Source organism: Gallus gallus, chromosome 4 (assembly GCF_016699485.2).
Source record: "Gallus gallus isolate bGalGal1 chromosome 4, bGalGal1.mat.broiler.GRCg7b, whole genome shotgun sequence".
NCBI classification, from domain to species: Eukaryota; Metazoa; Chordata; class Aves; order Galliformes; family Phasianidae; genus Gallus; species Gallus gallus.
The window spans coordinates 36569748-36592373 of NC_052535.1; the positions used below are offsets into that span (position 1 = coordinate 36569748).

General features: G+C 41.0%; 1 protein-coding gene across 6 annotated transcripts in view; it reads left to right on the top strand.

Annotated features, from left to right (window-relative positions):
- GRID2 (glutamate ionotropic receptor delta type subunit 2) overlaps nucleotides 1–22626 on the top strand; it is a 696754-nt gene that overhangs the window by 655846 nt on the left and 18282 nt on the right. The window contains exon 16 of one of the 6 annotated variants that reach the window (XM_046940761.1): nucleotides 9053–9210. The exons of the other annotated variants lie outside the window; for them this stretch is intronic. Within the exon in view, the coding sequence (XP_046796717.1) occupies nucleotides 9053–9056 (4 nt within the window). The 3' untranslated portion in view covers nucleotides 9057–9210. Of the gene's footprint in view, nucleotides 1–9052; nucleotides 9211–22626 lie in introns of those variants that run through there. 6 annotated transcript variants of the gene reach the window in all.

The following is a 22626-nucleotide window of genomic DNA, read 5'->3' on the forward strand; positions in this document are numbered from 1 at the left end:
ACAGGTTGAATCTGACATTTTATTGTGGGGTTTTGTTTGTTTGTTTGTTTTGCATTGAGAATATGTTTTTATGAGGATATGAAATTGGCCATTGACTCTAATTATTTTCTAAAGTCTGATATAGATGTTTTAAAATCCCTTTGGTATCAAGCCTGTGCAGGGACTCTGCTCCAACCGCAGGGACTAGAAAACAGCTAATAAATGCAGTGCTTTCTGCTACTTTGAGCACCTAGCTCTCCAACCTTTGGCTTTCCACCATTCCAAGGCTGTAGGACCCCTTGAATTCAGCTGTGTTTTCTACCATTTACCCATATTCTACTGTTGGACTAAGGAGTCATTTTTTTGTGAAGTTTCCCAGTGGGTTGCATTCTTTTCTTTTGCCAGCAGTGCCTCTTCCTGCACCACTTCACCCAGAGATTTTGTTTACCTATAAAGTCAATATTTACCTATAAAGTCATGCCAAACCATGATGAGTCCTTTGTTTTCTTGACAATCCTGGCCCACCACCCCACAGCCCTTCTTGAAGCAGATTTCTAATGGCTGTTGCTGAAATTGATCTCCTGGACTGAAGGAAGAGGAGCTAGAGCCCAAAGGAAAGATCAGGGAAGCAGAAAGCTTTCCACACCTCATCACTTTACAGGGGCCATTTAAAGGCTGGAGATGACAGACAAAAAGGAACTGGGGAAGAGGACAGCAGAAGAGAAAGAGAGAAGCCAGAGAAACCTTTGTGCACCCTCTTCTAGCCCAAAATGTAACTTGAGGTATTTGATCATGAGACCCTATTTAAGCCAAAAAATTGTTATGAAATCTTTTCTGAAGCCACCAGGCAAGTGTATATTTAATACAGGATTCAGATTCTTAACTTAATTTTATTATTTCATTAATTTTCCCATTTCATTTCAAAGGCTTGCTGCCTTTCTGTTTACGTAATGCTTGAAATTTTTACAAGCATTTGTGGATTTGTTCCATGAAGACACACTCTCCTCCCCATCAGCAAACACAGCTGTTGGTTGCAACCTAGGAAGGCTTCATCATAGATAAACCTGAAAACTTCCCCCCACTAACTCATGAAAGATTCCACAGGGGCATGTCATCCATAATAATCAGGGATGGACTCCGCCTCAGCTTTGCATCTTTCTCGTAGTCTGCAGAGGTTTGCTGACCCCTCCGTGTGCCTCTATGTCTGAATGAGTATGCAACATCTGCACTGCAGTCCTGTTATCCTGGGGCCAGTTGGATACCACGGGCTCAGCTCACCAGCCGCAACACTCAATTTTCATGACAGGTCCTTTCTGTACTTGCAAGTTTCCAGGTGGGAGCTCAGCACGCATTGCCTCCTGCTTCTCTATTGTAGCAGAAATGCTAAGTCAGGGCCTGAAGCAGTGATTGAGCACCTGGTGGGAAGGTAGGGCCAACCCAGGGGAACTCAGGTGCATGTAATGTACCTGAGTGACCAGAAGGGGTGGAGTCAGGATCCACCCCTTCCTAGACCTTACTTAAGGGTTGGCAGTGGAAGCAAGAGTTTTTTTCTGGAGATTCCTGCATACTGCAGGTCTTCAAAGGTAAGCAAACTTTCTTCTTTTGTTTTTGTGTCTACAGGTACTGTATTTGGGCTCGTTCTCCTTTGCTGTAGCTGAAGACTTTGCCACCCCACTATTATTGTTGTACTTACCATCACGTTATAGTGTTACATCTGCTATTTAGTTGCTCTTTTTTTATTTTCCCCATCTGGTAGGTACACCCTTAGAGATGCTTTTGTAATTTTTGAGAGGTGCTAAAGGGAGAAGGAAGCAAGAGTTGGACTGCCAGCAGATTTTGTAGGGCACTGCTTCCTCCTGGTTTCGTTACTGTGTGTCTCTTCTCCACTACCTCCCTGCTTAGTTTGATGTTTTCTTCTCTGGCCCAAGGAGGGTTTTTTTTTGTAATTTGCTTTTTTATTTCTTATCTGAGGAAGGTGAGATAGTAAGCTCTGAGTTGCAGCTGAGGGGTGTGTCAGGCTTCAGGCTGTAACAGGTAGCCTACTGCAGATCTGTATGTGAGCTAAGGGAGAGAAATGCAGGATGAAGTCCTGCTACATTCATTTGAAGCAGGAGAAATTTGTCTGTACATGATTTTATTGAATGACTGTATTATGTGGAACATGCGAAGTAACAACTCCTATCCATTTTTAGAGCCATTGTTAAACAGGGAATTGGCGTTGAGGAGGAGACAGTGGGGGATTTCTCTTTCTCTTCTCCCTTCCATAGTACGGTGTCTTTATTTTCTTTATTTCTTTTTGTCTTATTGGTGTACTGCTTTCATTTATATTGAAATCAGCTGGCAGAAGATAAAGTTCACAGCATATATTTAGAGCCAATGTTTTTGAGACCGGTAATTATTATTTTCCTCCATCTTTCCTGGGAAACTGCTGGTGATTTGTTTTCAGGTTCATTTCATGAGTGTTTACTGTCATTTACTATGAACTCTGGTCTTTTCCTTTCTCTGCCTGTCCCTCAAAATGCTGACCACATGCTGGCTCTGCTTTGCATTTCTGTATCTGAGTTTGTATTTTAATATTCATTAGGTATTTGTACTGACAGCCCATCAATACATTAAATTAGTATATACGCAGCTAACAAGTATGGTACATGCCTAACTGACTTATAACAACATTAAAACAGACAGAACAGATTGTCTCAGCAGGGTTTAATAAACTGTACTTATCCACAGTCCCTGTGAAAAACAGGCATGCAACTGCAACATACAGTGCTCCCTTGGAATCAGAAGACCAACATTAAATGTACTAAACTGAATGTGATTTGTTTTTCTGATCAGAGAACTGAACTTTCTTCTATCTTTGAAAACGTGCTTAGTCCTCTATTCTTTTGAGAATCACTGCAAAGCAACAGGCATTCTAGTTCAAAAATATTTAATGAACATCAAGTAGCATTGGAGCTGTTAAAATGCATGCGCGGTTATGCATTTACTCGTTCTCATGAAATGTTTTGAAGGTATTGAGATCTCTGCAAGCAATTAGTGTCATAATTAGACCAACCTTTTTTTTTCTTGCTAATTAAGACTAATGTGACTAAAAGGGGAACTTATTTGGATAAGAGGTATTATTTCTTATCCATGTGAGCGAGAAAGTAGCTCCACTAAAGCAGGCAGAAAATTGATGTCAGATTAAGAGAGAGCTGCTTGGTTTGGTTTTTTTGGATGTGGTTGGCTCCCAGCCAGAAACTTCCTGGAGAGATCTCCTGCTTGGCATCTTGGAGTGAGCACGTACTGCCTCTTGCATTACAAGAATTAGCTAGGATAGAATCTGTGTATTAATTTTATATCCTGTTTCTCTGTAGTCAAAAATTGGATGATTAAAAACTACACAAGAGTTGTAAAATAGACATCAGACACTTAAAAGCCATGATTGAAAAGAGTTTTGAAATAAAGTATTTATCTAATCTTTTTCATCTGTGTCCTGAATCAGGCTCCCATGTAATTAACTTGGCTGATGAGAGTTATCCTTTAACATTAGTGCAATTAATAAGAAGTTTCTTATCCTGCATTAGAGCATCAGAAGTGCTCAGTTTAAACCACAGTGGCCCCTCTCTGAAGAGTTCATTGCACCAGGCTTGGGGCCCAAGCATTGGTGATGTCGCTGCTCTGCCAGGGTGTGCTCAGGGAGAGTTCTTCAAAAACTATACGGCTTCACACAGTCCCTTAAACAGCATTTGCTGTTCACATGGCTTTTGATTCCCCATCGGTGAACTTGAAAGCATCAAAGAACACAGAACAAACAAGCAGGGAGGTCAGAACGAAAGCCAGGGTTAATGTACTTACCCACGTGAGAACAAACGTGGAGCATCTGATCATGGTGTATGTAACAACAGTCTCTAGGCACCAAGGTTCTTCTGCGGTAATGCTGCTGACATCCTCTACGAGAGCACACTGTCACTGTGACAATCAGGAGATTCCTTAGCAAAGTGTTTAAACAGCCTTCTGAAAATAATGATTATTAATTTCTTGTTCCCTTTTTTCCACTTGATCTCTGTCTCTTCTACAGTGGTAAGATGTTGACTTATCCATTATTTGAAATGTTCAAACTTGTTTAACTTATCCCTTCTGTTAATGATCAGCATAAAACATCTGAGAAGTTTGTTTAGGATACAATAGCTGTACCTTGCAAGTGTTAGAGACCTGTTTAACATCAGTTTTTTCCTATTTTCATAATGAGGAAAAGTGGCGAAGGCACCTGAGCTGCCTTTTCCTGGGTAATGCTGCTGTGAACTGTGTGAGACATCTCTGGTAACAGAGTGAAGAGCCACTTGACGTGGACAATGGGTTCTCTGACCTTGGCCAGGCTCTATAATCTAGAAAATCAGGGGCCTTTCATTCCATTTACCTCTGTTTACAGCCCTGTAGAGGGAGATGATCTCTATAACTACCTGGAGGGAGGTTGTACTGAGCTGGGGGTCAGCCTCTTCTCTTGTGTAGTTAGTGATAGGACTAGAGGGAATGGCCTCAAGTTGCACCAGGGGAGATTCAGGCTGAATGTTAGGAAATACTACTTTTCTGAAAGAGTGGTGTATTGGAGATGCTAAGTCATGGCCTGAACCAGTGATTGAGCACCTGGTGGGAAGGCAGGGCCAATCCAGGGGAGCTCAGGTGTGTGTGGTGTACCTGAGTGACCAGAAGGGGTGGAGCCAGGATCCACCCCTTCCCAGACCTCATTTAAGGGTTGGCAGTGGAAGTGAGGGTATCATTTGCTGGAGATCCCTGCCTACCTGAGGCCTTCTGAAGGTGAGCAGCTCTTTTCCTTCATTTCTACATCTGTGGCTGCTGCATTTGGGCTTATTCTCGTTTGCTGTAGCCAAAGACTTGCCACCCTGCTATTATCATCCCATTATGGCATTGCAAGTGGTCAGGTGCTGGAATGGGCTGCCCAGGGAGGTGGTGGAGTCACTGACCCTGGAGGTGTTCAAAGAACATTTAGATGTTGTGTTGAGGGATATGGTTTAGCAAGAACTGTTGGTGATGGGTGGATGGTTGGACTGGATGATCCTGTAGGTTTTTTCCAACCTTGGTGATTATGTGATTCTATGATGAAAGGAAATCCTCAGTGGTACCTTTTTCTCCCCAGATTTGTTTCTTTTTCCTCTACCACTCTGGACCATTTATTTTTCCTAGACTGCATCCAGCCTTGCTGATTATATGTAATAGGAGGCCCCAGAAGGAAATAGCTAGCTTATTAGTGATAGCTGTGTGTTTTCACTTGTAACTTTTTCCCTGCCTGAGATGATAAAAGCATCCTGGGTGGTTTACAATGACCATTACCTACATGAACCTTTAAGAGTGTCCCAATTTTTTCTCCCTATGCTTTTCCTTATGGACAGCCCACAAATCTGGAGGCAGTCAGCACCTAAAAGGCCAAGCTGAGCACCTGGCAGTAATTTTCTTTCTCATAATCAAGTTCTCCCAGACCAACCTCCATAAAAGCTGCAAACCTCTGGGAGTGCTGGTGCTTTTATTTCATTAGGAGATAGGTTTCATTTCTGATGCACCATAATGCAACCCCAGAAAGTAAAGTGGATGAAGAGAAGGTTGTTTAGTTATTTTATTATTTACAGATGCTAGGTTGTAAAGCTTAGCTGTAAAAACCTGGAAGTGAGATGTGTAAGTGCAGAAGATATTTGCCACAGAGCAGTAGAAGTCTGAGAGCTGAACAAAGCCAAGGTACATTGCAAGCAGCTGGTTTGGGGTGCCTCCATGAGTTTACACTAGCATGCAAACAAGGTTCTCTGAATTTCTGGCATTAAGAGAAGGCAATTTTCTGCTAGAACATACCTTAATCCATGTTGTGCTGTACTTAGCCAGTAATCATAGAATGGCCTGGGTTGAAAGGGACCTGTATGGGAACTGTTGAATCATGGCCTGAAGCTCTGATTGACCACCTGAGGCAAGTGCTGAGTCAGCTGCAGGGGCACAGGTGAATGCAATTTCACCTGAGTGACCGGAAGGGGTGGAGCCTGGCTCCTAGACCCCATTTAAGGGCTGACTCCCAAGGAGGAAGGATCTCTATCTGGAGATCCTTCCTCTTGGAGCCCTTCCGTGAGCCCAGGACATGGGTAAGATCTTTATTTCATTTCTCCTTTGTAACACGATAATCCCTCTGGTCCAATATCTGTATACCTGTTTGCCATACAGGGACCACAATGATCATCTAGTTTCAACCCCCCTGCTATATGCAGGGTCAGCAACCACTAGACCAGGCTGCCCAGAGCCACATTCAGCCTGGCTTTAAATGCTTCCAGGGATGGGGCATCCACAACCTCCTTGGGCAACCTGTTCCAGTGTGTCACCCACCTAGGAAGTTTGGTAACTCTCCCATCTGAGCTGTCAGGCAACTATTGTGAGATTGGATTTGTGTACCAGTAGCATGCTGAGGCTCCTCACACTTTTCCCTTTGTTTTCATCGTTTTCTTCTACACCAGCTGGGTGCAACCTTGAGTTGGGCAGTGCTTTCTGGAGCTGCCCCTGACCTCCAGTTCAGTTTTTGTGCTTTACAGAGGTCTGAACACTTTCCTAAAGGTGGAAAATGCCCTCTCCTTGATGACAGGTAGTAATAAAGTTCATGTGGTGGAAGAGGCAGAGTGGAGGCACTTTTCTTTTGGGCAGCATTGAAGCTGTCCCCACCTCTGTTCTGGTGAAGCTGGTGTATTGCTACAGAAAAGGCATTTTCCGGAGGGGAGGTTTTCACTTCCACTGTTGTTTTTATCCAGCTTCAACAGAACTGATCTTCTAAATTTTCTTTTATATCCCCAGACTTCTGTTCTTGCTTTCGTTCTCTTGGTCTTCAGAATTCAAGCTGCGTTTTGCTGTAGTCTTGCATTGCTCCCAGTATTGCTTTCTGAAACTGATAGTATCAGAGACCTGAGTGTATCATAGTGGTTAATTTGCCTTTTTTTTTTTTACTGACAGCTTTGATGTTAGTCTTTTCTGACATATGCATACTGTGTATTTTGGTCTTACTCAGTTTTTCCATTGAGCTTTAATTCATGAACTGGGAGGAAGAGCTATATCGTGCTATTTAAGCAAACCAGGCTTTAGGACTTTTGCCATGCATTACTCTGGCAAGCTATAATCACCCCAACTGTGCCTCAGCCTGTCTGATTGGGACTGGGGGGCTCAGTAATGAATCTTGAATTTGCTTTATCTTTGAATGAGTCCAGATGCTTTGTTAGATACCAGTTCTGTTCTCCCTCCCTTCCCTTTTTCTATCTCCTCCTATTTTAATGTCAAAATGAATTGATCCCGGGCTGCTCCTCTGTACTCTGACACTCCTGAATATGAAAGTGTCACTGTAAAATGAACCATAGCAAATTCTTAATAAGCTACCTTCAGAGAGAGTTATAGTTTTTGACATTTAGTTATGGATTTATCCCTTGTGCAGGAAGCCTCATTCATTTCATGCATGCTAACCATAGTGAGAAAAAGTTATTAAGTATTTTTCATAGTTTGGTCTATTGAACAGCCACATCACACGCACTGCCAGTCTCCAGCAGGTTGCAGGAGGTTAGTGAGAGCAGGAAATGGAAGAAAGGATGGAAGAAATGAAGACTCTGTATGAAAGCTACAGTCCCGCACTCCGTACAAAGGCTAATAGGTTTAGGGCTCCTATTCCATCATTTCAGGTTAGAATTCCTGTTTCATATGTAGAAAGTCACCTCCAGTTATCCACGCTTGTTGGGTCAGGGCTCTGCACTGAATCCCATGAACTCGACCCTAGAAGCAGCAATTTCTTCCAGTAATTAATAATTACATAAATTTTAAGGAAATATTTTATGTATTTTTATATAGCACATTACTGTTATCATACTATAAAGAAGATGGTGACCACTATGAAATGTACCACTTCAAATAGCCGCTAAGTTTTGTTCTTATGTAGTATTTATTTAGAATACTAAAACTATAACCAAAATGAATTCATCTAGTGAATCTCACCTGTTATAGAAATGTGAGGTGTTCAAGTTCTGCTTATAAAAAGAACAGCATTCTTATTTCTTAAGAAGTGTGTATGGGCCTGGAAATAACAACACTGTTCACTTATACTGTTTTTTAAATTGGTCCTAGCATAGTAATTTTAAGTCAACCCTTTAAATCTGACCAAAAAAAATATGTGATTTTGTTCCTTTTGTTATATGTAACAGTTGCTATGTCGTTTTAAGGGAAACCCGTCTTTAGGGGGAAATAGATGTTCCTTGTCCAGCACAAGCAGGCAGAAAAGGACTGGGTATTTTCTTCTAGTAGGCAGCTTACAAATATGTCCAGAAGGCACACTGCCAGCCTGATGTTAACTGTTCCCACTTTCTGCTTCTAGCAGTGAGCAAATCTCACTCTGAAAATTGTCAAGTCTTCATTTCAGCTTAACTAGTATGATTAAAGGAATGTCAGTGACTTCAGGTAGTAATTTTTTTTTTATTTGCTAGATACACAGGCTTTTAATAGTGGTGTTATTAAGCTCTTTTCTCTAAAAATGTCACGTTTTGGTCTGTTTTTTCAGCATCAGGTATAGCAGGGTATTTGCAGAAGTGGTGTTGATGGTTATATAAGGCAATGCATGCATGAGATTAAAAAAAAAAAATCCTGCAGAATGACTGAGAGATTCAAAATGCACTGAAGTCACTTATTCCCTTTCAGGAATTTAGTAGACAGTCGACATTAGCTCCCCCTCCTTCCCCATTACATACCATCTGCTCTGCTGAGTTTCTTTCTTTTAGGGCAGAAATAGAGATGAGTTCCCTGGGTGGTTGGACATACTTAATTTTTCCAGAATTAGAGCGTTTAACCATAAAAGTTAAGTAGAGGTGCTCCTCATCTCGCTAGCTAAAGGCACCATGCTGAAGTACAAGGTTGAGTAGAACTTTAAAAATGAAAATAAAAACACCTATTTTCAAAATTAGGCCACTGCAGGAGATGAAAGGGCAAAGCATGGCTAAGGAGAAAGAAATGATGCAATGCTTATCTACCTGGTAAAAGAGACTGAAGGATCTGTGAGAAGTCTCTCTGTGTGTTGCAGGTAATTGCGGGTTTGTTAATATCGACGAAGATTTCAAAACTACTGTCACTGGATTTGGAATGAGTATTGTCATCAAAATCAGATCACATCTTCTAATGCTACTTTCTAGGGTGTTTTCAGTTACTTGCCATGAATTCCTCATTTGATCCTGTGTGTTATTTTTATGCAATCATATGAAATAAATTAGTGTAGTTACAGCAATTTCCAGATAGACGCTAATTTTACTGATTTCTTGGGTAGCTCAATCCAACTCTAACTGAAATGAGCTGCTGGGTATTTATCAGCTTCAGCTGGAGCAGCTTCTTACAAAATACGATACTGATCTGTACTTGTGTGTATTAATTGTACCCCAAATTAGGCTGTTAAATGAACAAGATGCACTTAAAATAACGTTTGTGCCATACCTCACAGGTGTGGAGGCTAGGGTGGAACTTGAATAAGTGTAAGGGAAACAATTCTGTGATCTGTACTGCAGACAGACATTGAAGCTGTTTGGAGATTTGACACAAAGAGACATCTCAGCAGAGGGGGTGGGATTCTTTTGAAGAGATCAAATAGCCTTTAAAAATTCAATTTATACGAGTCTCTGGATTTTAATTCTATAGACATACGGTTATAATAGGGTTACACTTCACCTTGGGATGAGTATCCTCAGTATGCATGTGCATTTTGTTCCAATAAAAATATTTGTTTTGCCAAAGAGTGTTTTAAAGAATTTTAATTAATGTTGTTCATCAAGTGTACTTAAAACTTTAGTAAAACTGAAGGCATTTTTGTATGTATTAAGTGCCACTGAACATCTTCGGGTACTTTGTTATCATCTAAGGTATAGAACAACCAATAAGTTCTCAAGTGACAAATCATAACCAAGAGACATGCTCTACCAAGTCTTTGGATGTGTTGAAAATGCATTCTTCGTATTCTAGTGGTTGGCAACCCTGCCTGTGGTGCGGGGTTGGAACTATATGATCTTTGAGGTCCCTTCTGAACCAAAACATTCTGTGATCATGGTTGATTTTTATTTAATTTTTTTAATAAGTGCTTTATCAAATGTATTAATTAAACAAACTGCATGTTTCCAGCAGTGGAAGTTTGGTGTTCACTGCATTTCTCTGCTATGCCAGCCGGAGCAGACTGATGTCTTTCTCCCCACTGTTAAAGATCTAATTATGCCATAGGCAGCTACCTTGTTCTGTTCAGTCTCGTATTCTGCTATGTTAACACTGGAAGCAGAAGGCACTAATTAAGTATACTAAATGAGTATTTTCTCATTCATTTATTCTCTGTCCAACCTCATTGAGTATTCTGTCCTAGCCAGAGGATGGATAGAGGAAGATAGACCCTGTTCTTTCATCAGTTCTCAGGGGTTTAGGCTACCATTAGGACTACTACAGTTGTATGTGGGCGATTTTTTTATTTCCTCCTGCTTTCAAAGGTTGAAATCTACTCCTTCAGCATATACTCTACTGTTCTTAAAGTAAGGAAACCAACGTTTAACCCTGCTTTAGTCCCGCTGTGTTTCAGAATATTAAAATTTCAGCTTAATAAAATACTCAGATTCTATAAGACATTGGATAACACCAGAGGTCATCTTAGCCCAGTACTCTGTTGCCAGTCAGCAACTTACTGAGTGAATGAAAATCCAGACGCTAGTGGACTGTAGCCACACTATTTCTATGTGTGGTAACCAATGCTCCACAGGTTTTCACTGTGTTTTAGTGGGAAGAAAATTAGCTGTGGACAGCAACAGATGTCCCTTTTTCCCCATTGCCTCTTGTCTCTTGTTAGCCCAGAAAATGAGAATGCGTTGTCTCCCTTAGCTTGTGGGCACTTCCTTTTTGCTTCACTTCTGAGCAAAGGGCAGCTCCTTGTGTTTTAAGCCTCTCAGGATGTTAGAAGGAGAAAGTAAACGATATATCTATCAAGACTTCAGGACACAGGGCTCCATGCATTGTGTAAAGTACAGTTCTGAAAACTGTATAATTTATCAGGCAGATGTAATTCCATCAAGGGGTTCTGGAGATGCTGCAAACCACATCATCCAATTATGGCTTGGAAATTCAGTTACTGTGCCTGCAGGAGTAAATACAGCTCTTATATCCTATAGTGTGATTCTGCAAACCTTATTTGGGTGGCAGCAGCACTGGCCTCTTCCCTGTCAGCGCAGTTGCAGAAGTGTTTGTTCTATATGTGTTGGTGGAGTACAAGATGTATTAAAAATGTTATCAGAGATGTGGCAAAAGGAACTGAATTGTAGGTTGGAAGGGACCTTAAAGATCATCTATTTCCAACCCTTCTGCCATGGGCACTGTTGCCCCCCCACCAGCCAAGGCTGCCGAGGGCCCCATCCAACCTGGCCCTGAGCCCCTCCAGGGAAGGGTCATTCACAGCTTCTCTGGGCAGCCTGTGCCAGGGACTCACCACCTTGAGTAAAGAATTTCCCTCTAGCTTCTAACCTAAATTTCTCCTTTGTTGGCTTAAAGCCATTCCCCTAGTCCCATCACTGTCAGACTGTGAAAAGTTGATTTTTTCCTCCGGCTTGTAAGCTCTGTTCAAGTACTTGAAGGCTGCTATGAGGTTTCTCTTAGGCCTTTTCTTCTTCATGCTAAACAAGCCCAGCTCCCTCAACCTTTCTGCATAGGACAGGTGCTCCAGCCCTCTGATAATCCTTGTGGCTGACCTCTGAACCCACTCCAGCAGCTCTGTGTCTTTCTTGTACTGGAGGCCCCAGGCCTGGATGCAGTACTCCAGATGGGGCCTTACAAGGGCAGAGTAGAGGGGGACAATTCTCTCCCTCACCCTGCTGGCTAACCCTCTTTTGATGCTACCCAGGATACAGTTAGCTTTCTGGGCTGCGAGTGTACACAGTGAAGTGCAATTTTTTCCCTTTTGAGTTTTTTACTTAATTTCCACAAGTTTAGTATACAGCTAGATGCAATCCTAGCAACATGGCCAGAGAGGCAGGAGGGTTAATTAGACACAGTATGCTGGCTTTAGTACTGAATACACACAGATTGACTAGTTTAAGTAAACATTTGGGTTTGATTAGGCTGTGCTTATCCTAACAGAGAGAGATGGTTGTAATAGAAAAGATGATACAGGTTGATTTTTGTTTCAGTCTACAGGATTTTTCTTAAGAGGAATGAAAAATCTTTGAATTATTGAAAGACTGAACTTCTCTATAGGTAATGAAGCATTTGTTTTTAGACACATTTGATAGTGTACTGTGAAGAGTTTTGCTGGATTTGCTGTTAATGTGCATTTCTTAATGGAAATATTTTTAATGCTCTTAGGGCCAAGCTCTAAACCTCTGAAATGTAAAAACTTTCCCAAAGTACTCACTTGGTGTTACATGAGCTGTACTTAAAGTCTGATACACTCTAAAGTTTATTATGATTGCATATATTGACAAATGTCAATAAGCCTGTAAAATATTAATTTTTCATTTAAATAACTGCCATATGTCTATCCAGTCTGAAAGGATACTGCTTCTGGCTTTCTGCTATTAAAGTTCCCTCAGTGTGGTCCCAGTCCTGTCGGTCCTGACACTTGAATTGAGGGCAGATTAATTGGGTTTTGCAGTGTGTGTGCCTCCAGGTGAAATGCCTTCACTCTGGCCAGGGTGGTTAAGGTCCTTTAGATATTGCCTTAAGATCTGAATGTAGGTTGTGACCAAATTTTTCTCTATTTCTTAAGGTAGTCTCACTTCATAAAACCCCTGCCATCCTAGGTATTATGGATAATCCAGAGTATTTTCAGGTGTATTCCAATGCAGAAAAAGAAAAGCAAAATACACGAGGCTATCAACTGGGAATAAGTTGCAGTAACAGTTGGCCCTTCAGGTCACCCATGGCTTTCTTATGCTGTCCCTGTCTTTTGCTACATAAGTAACATGGTTTGTTCTAACTGGCTTTTGTGTTGCTTTTTATTATGTATTTGAATTGTTAGAAGACAACTTTATTTTTTTCCCCAGGTTCTTCATATTTATACTGAAAATATCTGAGGAAGGTGGCAGGAGTTTGGTCTCAGCTGGGAACACCTATAACTACAGGCAGATTTAACAATGAAATTTAACACTGATGGGTGCACACTAACTATGGGTAGAGTGGTACCAGTGGGCAGATGTGGCCTATTGCCTTTCAGAGCCATCCAGAGACCCACACACCTGCAGTGGATCTTTGCACTCCCTCTGGGCATCATCTGGGTAGAGGATGAGATGACAAAATGGGGGTTCTGTTTGCTGGAAGCAAAATTGTAACAGAACGGAAAACTTTAGTCTCTCTTGTTGCATTTCACTTTCCCCCTTGCATCAAAAGCATTAAAGAGACATCTTAGGACTTTATGGGGTTCCAAATCAGATCTTTTGGCAGAGAGACTGCTGCTTTTGAAAAGCTGTCTTGATTGCTAAATACCCTGTTAAAATGCAAAACTCCTCCCAAACAAAAGATTTAATAAAAGATCATTTTTCTTTTACTGCATTTTTTTTACAACCACTGCAGTGTATTGTATCCTCAATGGTTTTACAGTCCCCTTGCTGTTGCCTTGAGTTTACTGGATGTAGTAATATTTATAGAGAGTACAGACGTCGTGCCCTGAACACAGTCTTCCAGCCAGCACCAAGTATGATTCACAGGATGGAGTTTTTTATGTCATGAAATTGGCCACTAAAACAGAACTTATATTGCTTATTATTCACAATTTTTCACACTCTGAAACATTCTGGTCAGCTGCCTTTGCTTCTCTAAAATTTCTGTGTAAAGGATTTTTGCTTATTGTTATTAGAGCTCTCCTGGTGCTTTGAAATAAAGCTTCTGGTTTATTTTTTCCTGTTTCCAAGAGTAGACTCTCTTATAGCAGGTGTAGCTCACTCACCCCATCTTCCCATGGAAAAAGCTGCTGTAGTGATCCAGCAGTGGCACATCCAGGTCCTCAGTCATCTTATTGCCCTTTGTGAAATGTATAGTCTGTTGCACTGCAGGAAAAGGCACTGATTGCAGCCATCTTCACTTCAGCTTGGTTTACTACTTTGTACGGTCATCACTTTGGACCTACAGGGAAATGGGAAATGTTTGTCCTGATGCACTACTCCAGGAGAAAACGGCTTCCTCCACAACACTTCAGGTGCATTCATGTGGAGAAAATGGCTGAAGTTCTTCTCATCCTTTCCATATCAAGCATCCCTTTAGCACTGTCAAAACCTTCTTACAAATGAGGCTGTCTCCTACAGAGGACGTTTTTATAACCACAGGAGCTCATGGTCATATTGCAGAGCTGCTTGCTGGGATGGACAGTGTTTCTTGCACAGAGCTATATTTTCCTTTTCTATAATGAAAGCAGGAGGAAAGTACATCCAAGGCTCATATTTACTTTTTCTTGGATGCATGGCAACTCTTTAAAATACAGGCAGAATGGCTAAATTATATGAATGAGATGGGAAGTGCAGTTTCCAAACAGCAGATATATTGCAAACAAAATTGATTCATGAGTATTAGCAAAATGCTTTGACCATCTTTTCAAAATGATATTAATATTGTTACTGTTCTTGCAGGGGCTGAGAACCTTTTATTGCATTCATTTCCCTTATTAGTAATAGTACCAAGGCTGTTTTCCAGAGTAGTTGCAGTGTGTATCGTAGCTACTGTTCTGGTAATAAATAGTTTAGTGATGTGTGGTGGTTTATTCCAGAACTGACTGCTCTTCTATTAGATCTCTGAAAATTGACTTTAAATTGACATTGCTGCGTCCAGTGTTTATAGCTTCAGAAATTTTCGAGTCAGTGGTATTCACATTTCAAATAGGAATATTTTCTTGCTTCTGTAGTTGCCAGCTGCACCAGTTCAGTGCTAACTTAGCATTACAGTTCATCACATTTCTCCAAGCTACATGTTGCCTTGAGCGGCTCAGTGCACTCTCCTTGCTTTTGGGTATACGCTGGGGCCCTTCATTCAGGTTGTTACAATCCACCTTTGGCTAAATAACGGTATGTGTAAAGATTATTTCTCAGAAGTGTGAGCACTGTGTTCTTACTTCACTTGGTCCTCTATGAAGTGGAATAAACTGCAAGGAAATGAAACCGTCATCATCTCTGTGGCTTGGTTTTGCAGTTTGCCTTAACTCAAATTAACCCTCAAGTATAGAAACTGAAATTGTTGAGATGATTTCAGGAGAGGAAAGCAGGCTAGAGGAGATGAAATACAGTGAGAATACAACAATTTTTTTTCTCTTTGAGAGGTTAGGCCCCAGAATAAATCAATGCAATATTGGCAAATACTGTGTTCAAACAAATGAACAAAAATATCAATAACAAATTTTCTTTTCAAAAAATTTGTCCTTAAAAAATGAGAATTCTTAAATGCTAAAATCTGAAACAAGGCTTTTACTCTAGGCTAGATGAAATATTTTGCTAGAAGTGAAATTACTTTTTTCTTTAATTGGAAACAACCCTTAAAATTTATTATTTGAAGAGTTCTAAGAAGAAATCAGAATTTAACATGTAAGTTGGATACTACTGAGCAAGCAAAAAAAGCGTTGCTTCTTCATGCAGCACAAGTGAGATTTTTTTAATGGTCATTAATAGTAGGTTCATTTCTGCTACAGATACATCATAAAAATTCAGGGCTGTAAAGGCAGCCTGGGATCTGAGAAACAGGCCTTAGGAAAGATGTTAGAAGCTTAAGCTATCTGGCTTATTAAAACAGTGAAAAGGTGATCAGTTGAATGTGATTTTAGCTTGATTATGTGAGAAGAAAATTTTGGTAACAGTACTCCAGCCTGGACTAGAAAAGCATAACAAAGTCTAACGGTTGGGCATTGAAGCTAAATGAGTTCAGTCATGGATTAAAGCTTTTGAGGTGGGATTTTTTGTGTTTTTCTTTTGAACAAAGGAAATTAAGTTTTGGAACAATTCCCCAGGGAAGAGGGGATTTTCTATTAGTTGGAGTTTTTCAATTTTACCTTTCAGAAAGATACTTTGCTCTAGCACCAGAAGGAGCTTGGGGTGAATTGTTTCACCCACTCTCTTTTCTTCAGAGGCCTTGCAGTGGCAATCATCATCTCTAGCTTCACCATATCTGAAATTTGATGGGTATATTACTTTCTAGAATCAACATTGTGTTATCAAAATGTAGATTCTTAAAAAAAAAAGAATGGCCAAACTTGATTTTCTATCAAAGACTGGTCAGGCACTGGAATGGCCTGCCCAGGGAGGTGGTGGAGTCACCGTCCCTGGCAGTGTTCAAGAGGCATCTGGATGAGGTGCTATGAGATATGGTTTAGTAGCTTAGTGGGTAGTAATCATGATAGGAGGATGGTTGGACTAGATGATCTTGTAGGTCCTTTCCAACCTTGTGATTCTGTGATAATTAATGAGACTGTCTTCTCAGTTTTGGAGATATTGTTTTTAGTTATTCCTGTTCAGAAAGAAAGAAATTTACATCAACGTTGGTACAAAAATAATTTTAATTTCCAAGGTTTGAGTCTAGATTTTAGAACTGTTAGTTGACTTTTAGAGTATCCTTTATACAAAGTTCTTTTTCAGAACTGCTTTCCATAACGATATTTATGGATTGAGACAGGAGAGTAGATATAGCCTATTGGTTATTCATTGTATTTGAATGAGGATGCAGAAACTCTGAAAGGAATTACATCTTTTGTAGAGGAAATGTATTTTTCCCTGGCAGCTCAGAATTAAAGATCTGTTTGTACTTTGCATTATTTTGCCTCCTCTTCAAAGAAGTTGCAAATCAGGCTCTCCTATGTGAAAGCATAATAATAATAATGTTCAGAAATATTGCACCTACCTCTAGAAAAAAATTGTTCAGAGAAAGCTATGACTGCAAGTGCTTGAATTTCTGTTCATGGGAATTGAAACTGTGAGCAGTTCAGCTTGAACAAAAAGAGTAGTTGCAGGTATTAACTGTCCTATTTTAAATGTTCCACAAGCCACCATAGTAAATAAAATATTGATTTCAAACTATCAAAAACTGAGACAAACTGCCTCTCAGAAAGGAGTAATTTTTAATGCAAAGTTAGGTGCTGAAAATACAGTTTGTAGTTTTTGTTGTACAACTTACAGCACCGTGTTTTCATGCTTTATTTTGAAAGCTGATCTTGCACAGCTCAAAATTTGATTCATAATTGAGTGTCATTTTTCCACACAAAGTAGATCAGCTACTGGCAGTACTTGCATTAATTGTGGCTTATGTATTTGGACCATGAGCAGTAAATCCCACCTTCATCATCGTGTTTGACACTGCATAGCGTAAGACCATAATATTTAGAGTGTGCCTTGATATTTGTACAGCATATTTAGATTAAATATCTATGTTGCACTATATATAGCTTTTACCAAAAAGAATCTTGAAAATATATTGAGCAGGTTAGCTAATGTTTTTTGTTTTTTTTAATTAAGTTGTAACTACTTTCCCAAATAAGTGTTTAGGATGAGAAATAAATCTTATGATTTGTCTGGGTCTAGAATGGATCCATGGTAGTTGATGCCTTTCTGTCAGGGAGGGAACCTTGCACCTTTCAGGAGCAACTATTGATCAGAATGGCCTTCTATGTAAAGACTTCTAAGTTTAAGGCCTACATGAACCTTTCATTCTGTGCATCCTCTGTATGTCTCATGAGACCTCACCCTTGGGCATGGCCTCAAATCTCAGAGTCATCCTGATGTTCTCCAGGTCTTTTCTGGCTTTCAGGAGAAAAACTCTTTTGTGCAAGATCTGAAAAGGACAGGTTCTCTGTTCTTCTGTAAAAGAGTACCTCTATTAGAGAGTTTGAGTGTATTCAACATTGCAGGTAAAAATGAAGGAGAGAAGCTATTTCAGTGTTTCTATTAGGATGTGAGCTGTGTGAAATAGTGCTGGCTTCAGAATCGTTACTGACTCTGCTATAGGTCTCCTTGATCAGAGCCACTCAATGTTGGCAGAATATTAGGTTGTCCTTAATGAATTTCCAACATCCAAAGTGATTACTTAGTTTTAAGTTATGTGATTTCAGCTGTGATTTTTTTTTTTCAGTCTTAACATTGAGATCAGTTCCCAGCTGGATAGTGCCGTATAATATTCAGTGTTACCAAAAGGCATCCTTACCTGCATCAAGGAGAGCTCTGTTTTTTTAACTTCTTACCTTTGCGATTTTGCTGGAGGCAAGAAGAAAGAAAAACAATCACAGAAGGAAAAGGTTATTTGCCAGTATCTGCTTTGCAGCACTCTTCTGAGGAGCAGATATCCACAAGAACTCCATCTTCAGCTTTACCTTGGAGACCTCAGCAACAGCAGGACTGCAGGGGATGAGAGCAGGGGCAAAAGCAACTGGTAACACAGATCCTGCTGCCAGGCAGAGCTGTGACACTATGGCTAAGTGCAAAGAAGAGGGAGCTTTGTGCTTCAGGGCACTCCCTCAGCTGCGAGCTGAGGCACCAAATCTCAGAAGGACTCAGGTAGTGCTTTCCTGGGGACACACAGCCCCTTTTTTTGGCTCAGCTACTATTTCCTAGAATTACCTGGAGGAATAGAAGACATAAGACACTTTATTCACCCGTGCAAGTTTGTCTATTTTGTTTGCAGAGAGAGTGATGCCTGCCGTGGCAAATGGCACATATATATATATTTATATTTACACACTGCGCAAAATATCCACTGCTATTGACTTACTTCGATGAATACCATGAGATATTTAACTCCACGGCAGGGGAGCTCTACAAAATGAACCTGCAATCCTTGGGGGGAAAAAAAAGTCTTTCTGAAATGCAGTAAATATGAGTTGTGAGAGGTTAGAAGTTCATTGCAGTGCACAAAATGCAGTCTCATTTAAAGCACCTCCTCTATTCGATCAGTGCTGTCCTGTGAAAAAAATTACCTTCTCATTAGAGGACAAAGCTGCTCTGTAATTAAGATAATGATTTTTTTTTCTATAGTCACCTTTTATCTTATTTTCTAGTTAGGTTTTTTTCCTTTGAACTATTAAGTTTTTGAAATTAAATGTGTTGGGAAATCTCTTACAAAGTGCTAATAAGAAAAACTGAGCTGCTGCCTGCCAAAAATGAGTCAGATGAGGGGTGTTTTTGCTTAACTTAGCCTGGTGGGAACTGATAATCATCTAGTGAATCACATTTAAAAGGCTGTGGTCTCCATTCCTAATGAAGCAGCTGTGCCTGAGACCTTTCCTGAACCAGCACCTTATCAGACTCAAACCATAAAGGCATCGAGGTAAGCAATGCAGCTATCGCTGCATCACTTTTATCTCTGCACGGTGGGCATTGTGCACTGGAGAAAAAAACTGAGAATGAGTACAGGTTTTGTATGGCTCTTCTTCCCTCCTGCCCCGCTTACCCAAGAGGGAGCTGAGAGCTGTCTTGCATTTTCTGTGGAGATCTGTAATGTTTTGGAGCCCATGTTCTATGACGACTGCAAGACACTCAGAACCCCTCAAAAACCTTGTGCATGCCACCCTGTCAGTCACCCCTCTAAACCACAGTAACCTAATCAAGATATCTTTGGAGCTTCTCAGATTTGATGGCTTGTGAGGTGGGTGCTCACACCCCATTTGCTGTTGGAAGCAATTTGCTGGGGCAAGGGGAGCACTACGCAGGTTAAGAAGCACTGCTGTATGTAGTTACAAGAGGAAAAAATATCTTTGCAGTATCATGTGCAGAAGTGCATGCTTCATAATGATGATGGGATTTTCCCACCGCCCTTTTCTAACACAGTTATGTGCAGGACTGCTGGTCTTGGTGCCTGCCCTGAGATGTCATCTCGTACCAAAGCAAAAAGTAGCATGGCAAGAAATGTTCACCTTCCTTTTAACAGCACCTGCAGTGAGAAAACATTGAGACATCTGCTCCTTGCAATCCATATGCACTCCCTTGGATTTGCTGGCATTCCTCAGACCTGCTGGCGTGCCAGCTAACCTTGCTGTGACGTAGCAACGTACAAGATGGTGTCATATATGTTATGAATGTAGTTGTGCTAAGATGCAGTCATCCAAAGGAAAATTGAATGAGGATTCAGTGATGGGAAGGGCTTGTCCTGGTAATTAGACATAGACTGGTTATAACTTTGCCACCTCTGGTTATAGTGTGGCAAGGCACACGTGCTCTATTCTCACAAAATCCAAAAATGCTGAGGCTATTTGGCTGTTCTGGAAAATGTTTCCTGCAGTCCTCAGCTTGGAAGAAAAGGTGTTGATATAACAAACTGTCTGTAGGAAAAGAAATGAAATTCATTACGTGTTGAAACCCCATGACTAAGGAACTTTGTGCTGATTTTACCTGTCTCTCCAGTGCCTCTCCCACGTACCTCTGGATTCTAGCAGACTGTCATAAAAGCTCTTGTCAGACAGTCATAATATACTGCAGTAAGAAGGCAGAGAGCCTGTAGGATCAGCTTCTTTGCTGCTCTTGTCCGCCTCCCCATGCTGTCACTGGCTCCTCTCCAGGCAGCGAGGTTGATCAGCTTGATGACCCCATCCCCTCAGCTAAGATTTCAGCTGCCCAGAGCCATTCCAGCAAGGTGTGAGGAGTTGAAATCTCCTTGACAAATAATTAGGCACTAAATGAGCTAACGAAATGCAAACATAGTGCCTTTCGCAGTGTGTATTTTAGGGATGAACGCTCTATTATAAGAGCTGGAAATGGTGCTGATGCAGTGGATCAGTGTGTCCAAGGAACATGGTGGTTTCTCTGTGCATTCTCTGGACATAAGACTTCAAGCAACCATGTGGAGTTGAATCTGTCCTTTGCAAGTGGAACCTCCTTCTTTCGGCATCAAAATGTGAGCAGATAAGCAAGGCTGAAGCATCCTAGCAGCCACTGAAACATGATGACTTATCCAGAAGAGTCCTAGCCCCAGCACTGTGCACAGGAGTGGAGACAGTAATAGTGTTATTTATTTGTAACTTGCTTTTTTTGTTATAACTTTGAGCTTCATTTTAGCTTTGAACAGTTTTACATGAAAGCTGGTTAAACTCAAAGCTTGTATTAAAAGTTTAATATGATACACTATGGATTTTTTTTAAATATTAACTCAACTTGTAGACATTCAGTCTTAAGGAGCTCATCCATCAGGAAAACAAGTAAATGTGACTTCTCTCACAGATGTTATCAGCAACCAACAGTCCTGTTGGTATTACTAAAGAGATGCAGCATAAGAGGAGCATTAGGTGATGTGAGTGCTTTTCTGCCTGCAGAAGCTTTCTGTACTGGCTGTCCTTCGCCTCTGCCTGGATGGGCACTAAAACAAAATATGCTTTGCACCCCCTTATGCTACCTGCATCGCTGTGTTGGTGGCTTCTGTTTCTAGCAAGGGGGAGATCTTGGCTGCCCTATTCTGCAGCTGGAATTGCTTTCTTTGATCCCATTCACCTGCAACTGGCATTGCTCTTTAAAAGGATGCAAGCAGCAATCACAGGCTCTTCAGGCTGATCTCACAGCACGGATGTGGCATTGTGCTCATCGTGCTGCTCAGACCAAGGGGAGCAGGTTGGTGTCAGGCAGAGGGTTTGCTCTGATGCCTGTAACCAGTGCTCAGTAATCTTTCTGGGTGGCTTAAAGGCCATTGCTTGAGCAGGCAGCATGGGCAAGCTTTGCCTTTTCACACCCACATGCTTCCTGTGCCTGAGAGGGAGATGAGCGGTGAGTGCAGGCTGTGCTCCAAGCACTGTGCAGCTGAGGGTGGTCCTCTCCAACAGGGAGATCCTGTGCTGAGTGTTTAATTCCTGTTTCTGGAAGAGCTGGCTGGAAAGCAATAAATCTGTTTCAATGGGAAAAAAAAAAAAAGAAGCCTGAGCTTTGGTATCTGATTTGACAGAGGCTTTGCAGTGCAGGCAGGCTCCTCTATCTGATTTTCATAAATCCTACAGTAGCTTCCTGAACACAGATGTACTCCCAGGGACAGGAGTCTCTTATCACTGTGTTCAGTGTGAGTTCTCTTCTCCACCAGATCATTCCTGTTACAGAGGAGATCTGGCCTCTTTCCTTTGCATTGGGCACATGGGGTAGGAGCTCAGTTTGCCTACATTGTGGCACTTTCTCTCTGAGAAATTTTGCCAGGGTTTCCAATTTGAGCTGACGTCCAACCAAAAAGAGAGGTTAGGAAAGAATAGGAAGAAAACACTTTATTAGCACAGTTTATAACTGAAATCAGAATTAGGAACTAGCCTAAACAAAAAGCTCTTTGAAATCTGCTCAGACCTAACATAGCAGAAGCTGTGGAAGGCTCTCAAGCACAGTTATCTCACAGAACCAATCATATCTAAATGGTTCTGGACTCAGAAAAAGTCAGTCATTTTTTTTTTAACCAGCTCTGAGGTTGGATACATCTTTCTTATAAAGATCTTTATTTACAGAACTCAGGCAAATCCATTCTCTTTCTGTGCTGGCTAGTAAATGTATTAAAAGGAAGCTCTAGCCAGATGCTTTTTGATTAACAAAAGCCTAATTGGAGCTGTTTTATGTAATTGATTACAACTGCACAAATCTTAAAGGAGTGTGAGTGTGTTTTAAGAGCCCCTGCTCCTGGTTTCTGCCAAGTATGAGAAGGATAAATCTGAGGTTAGCTGGTTAAATTAGC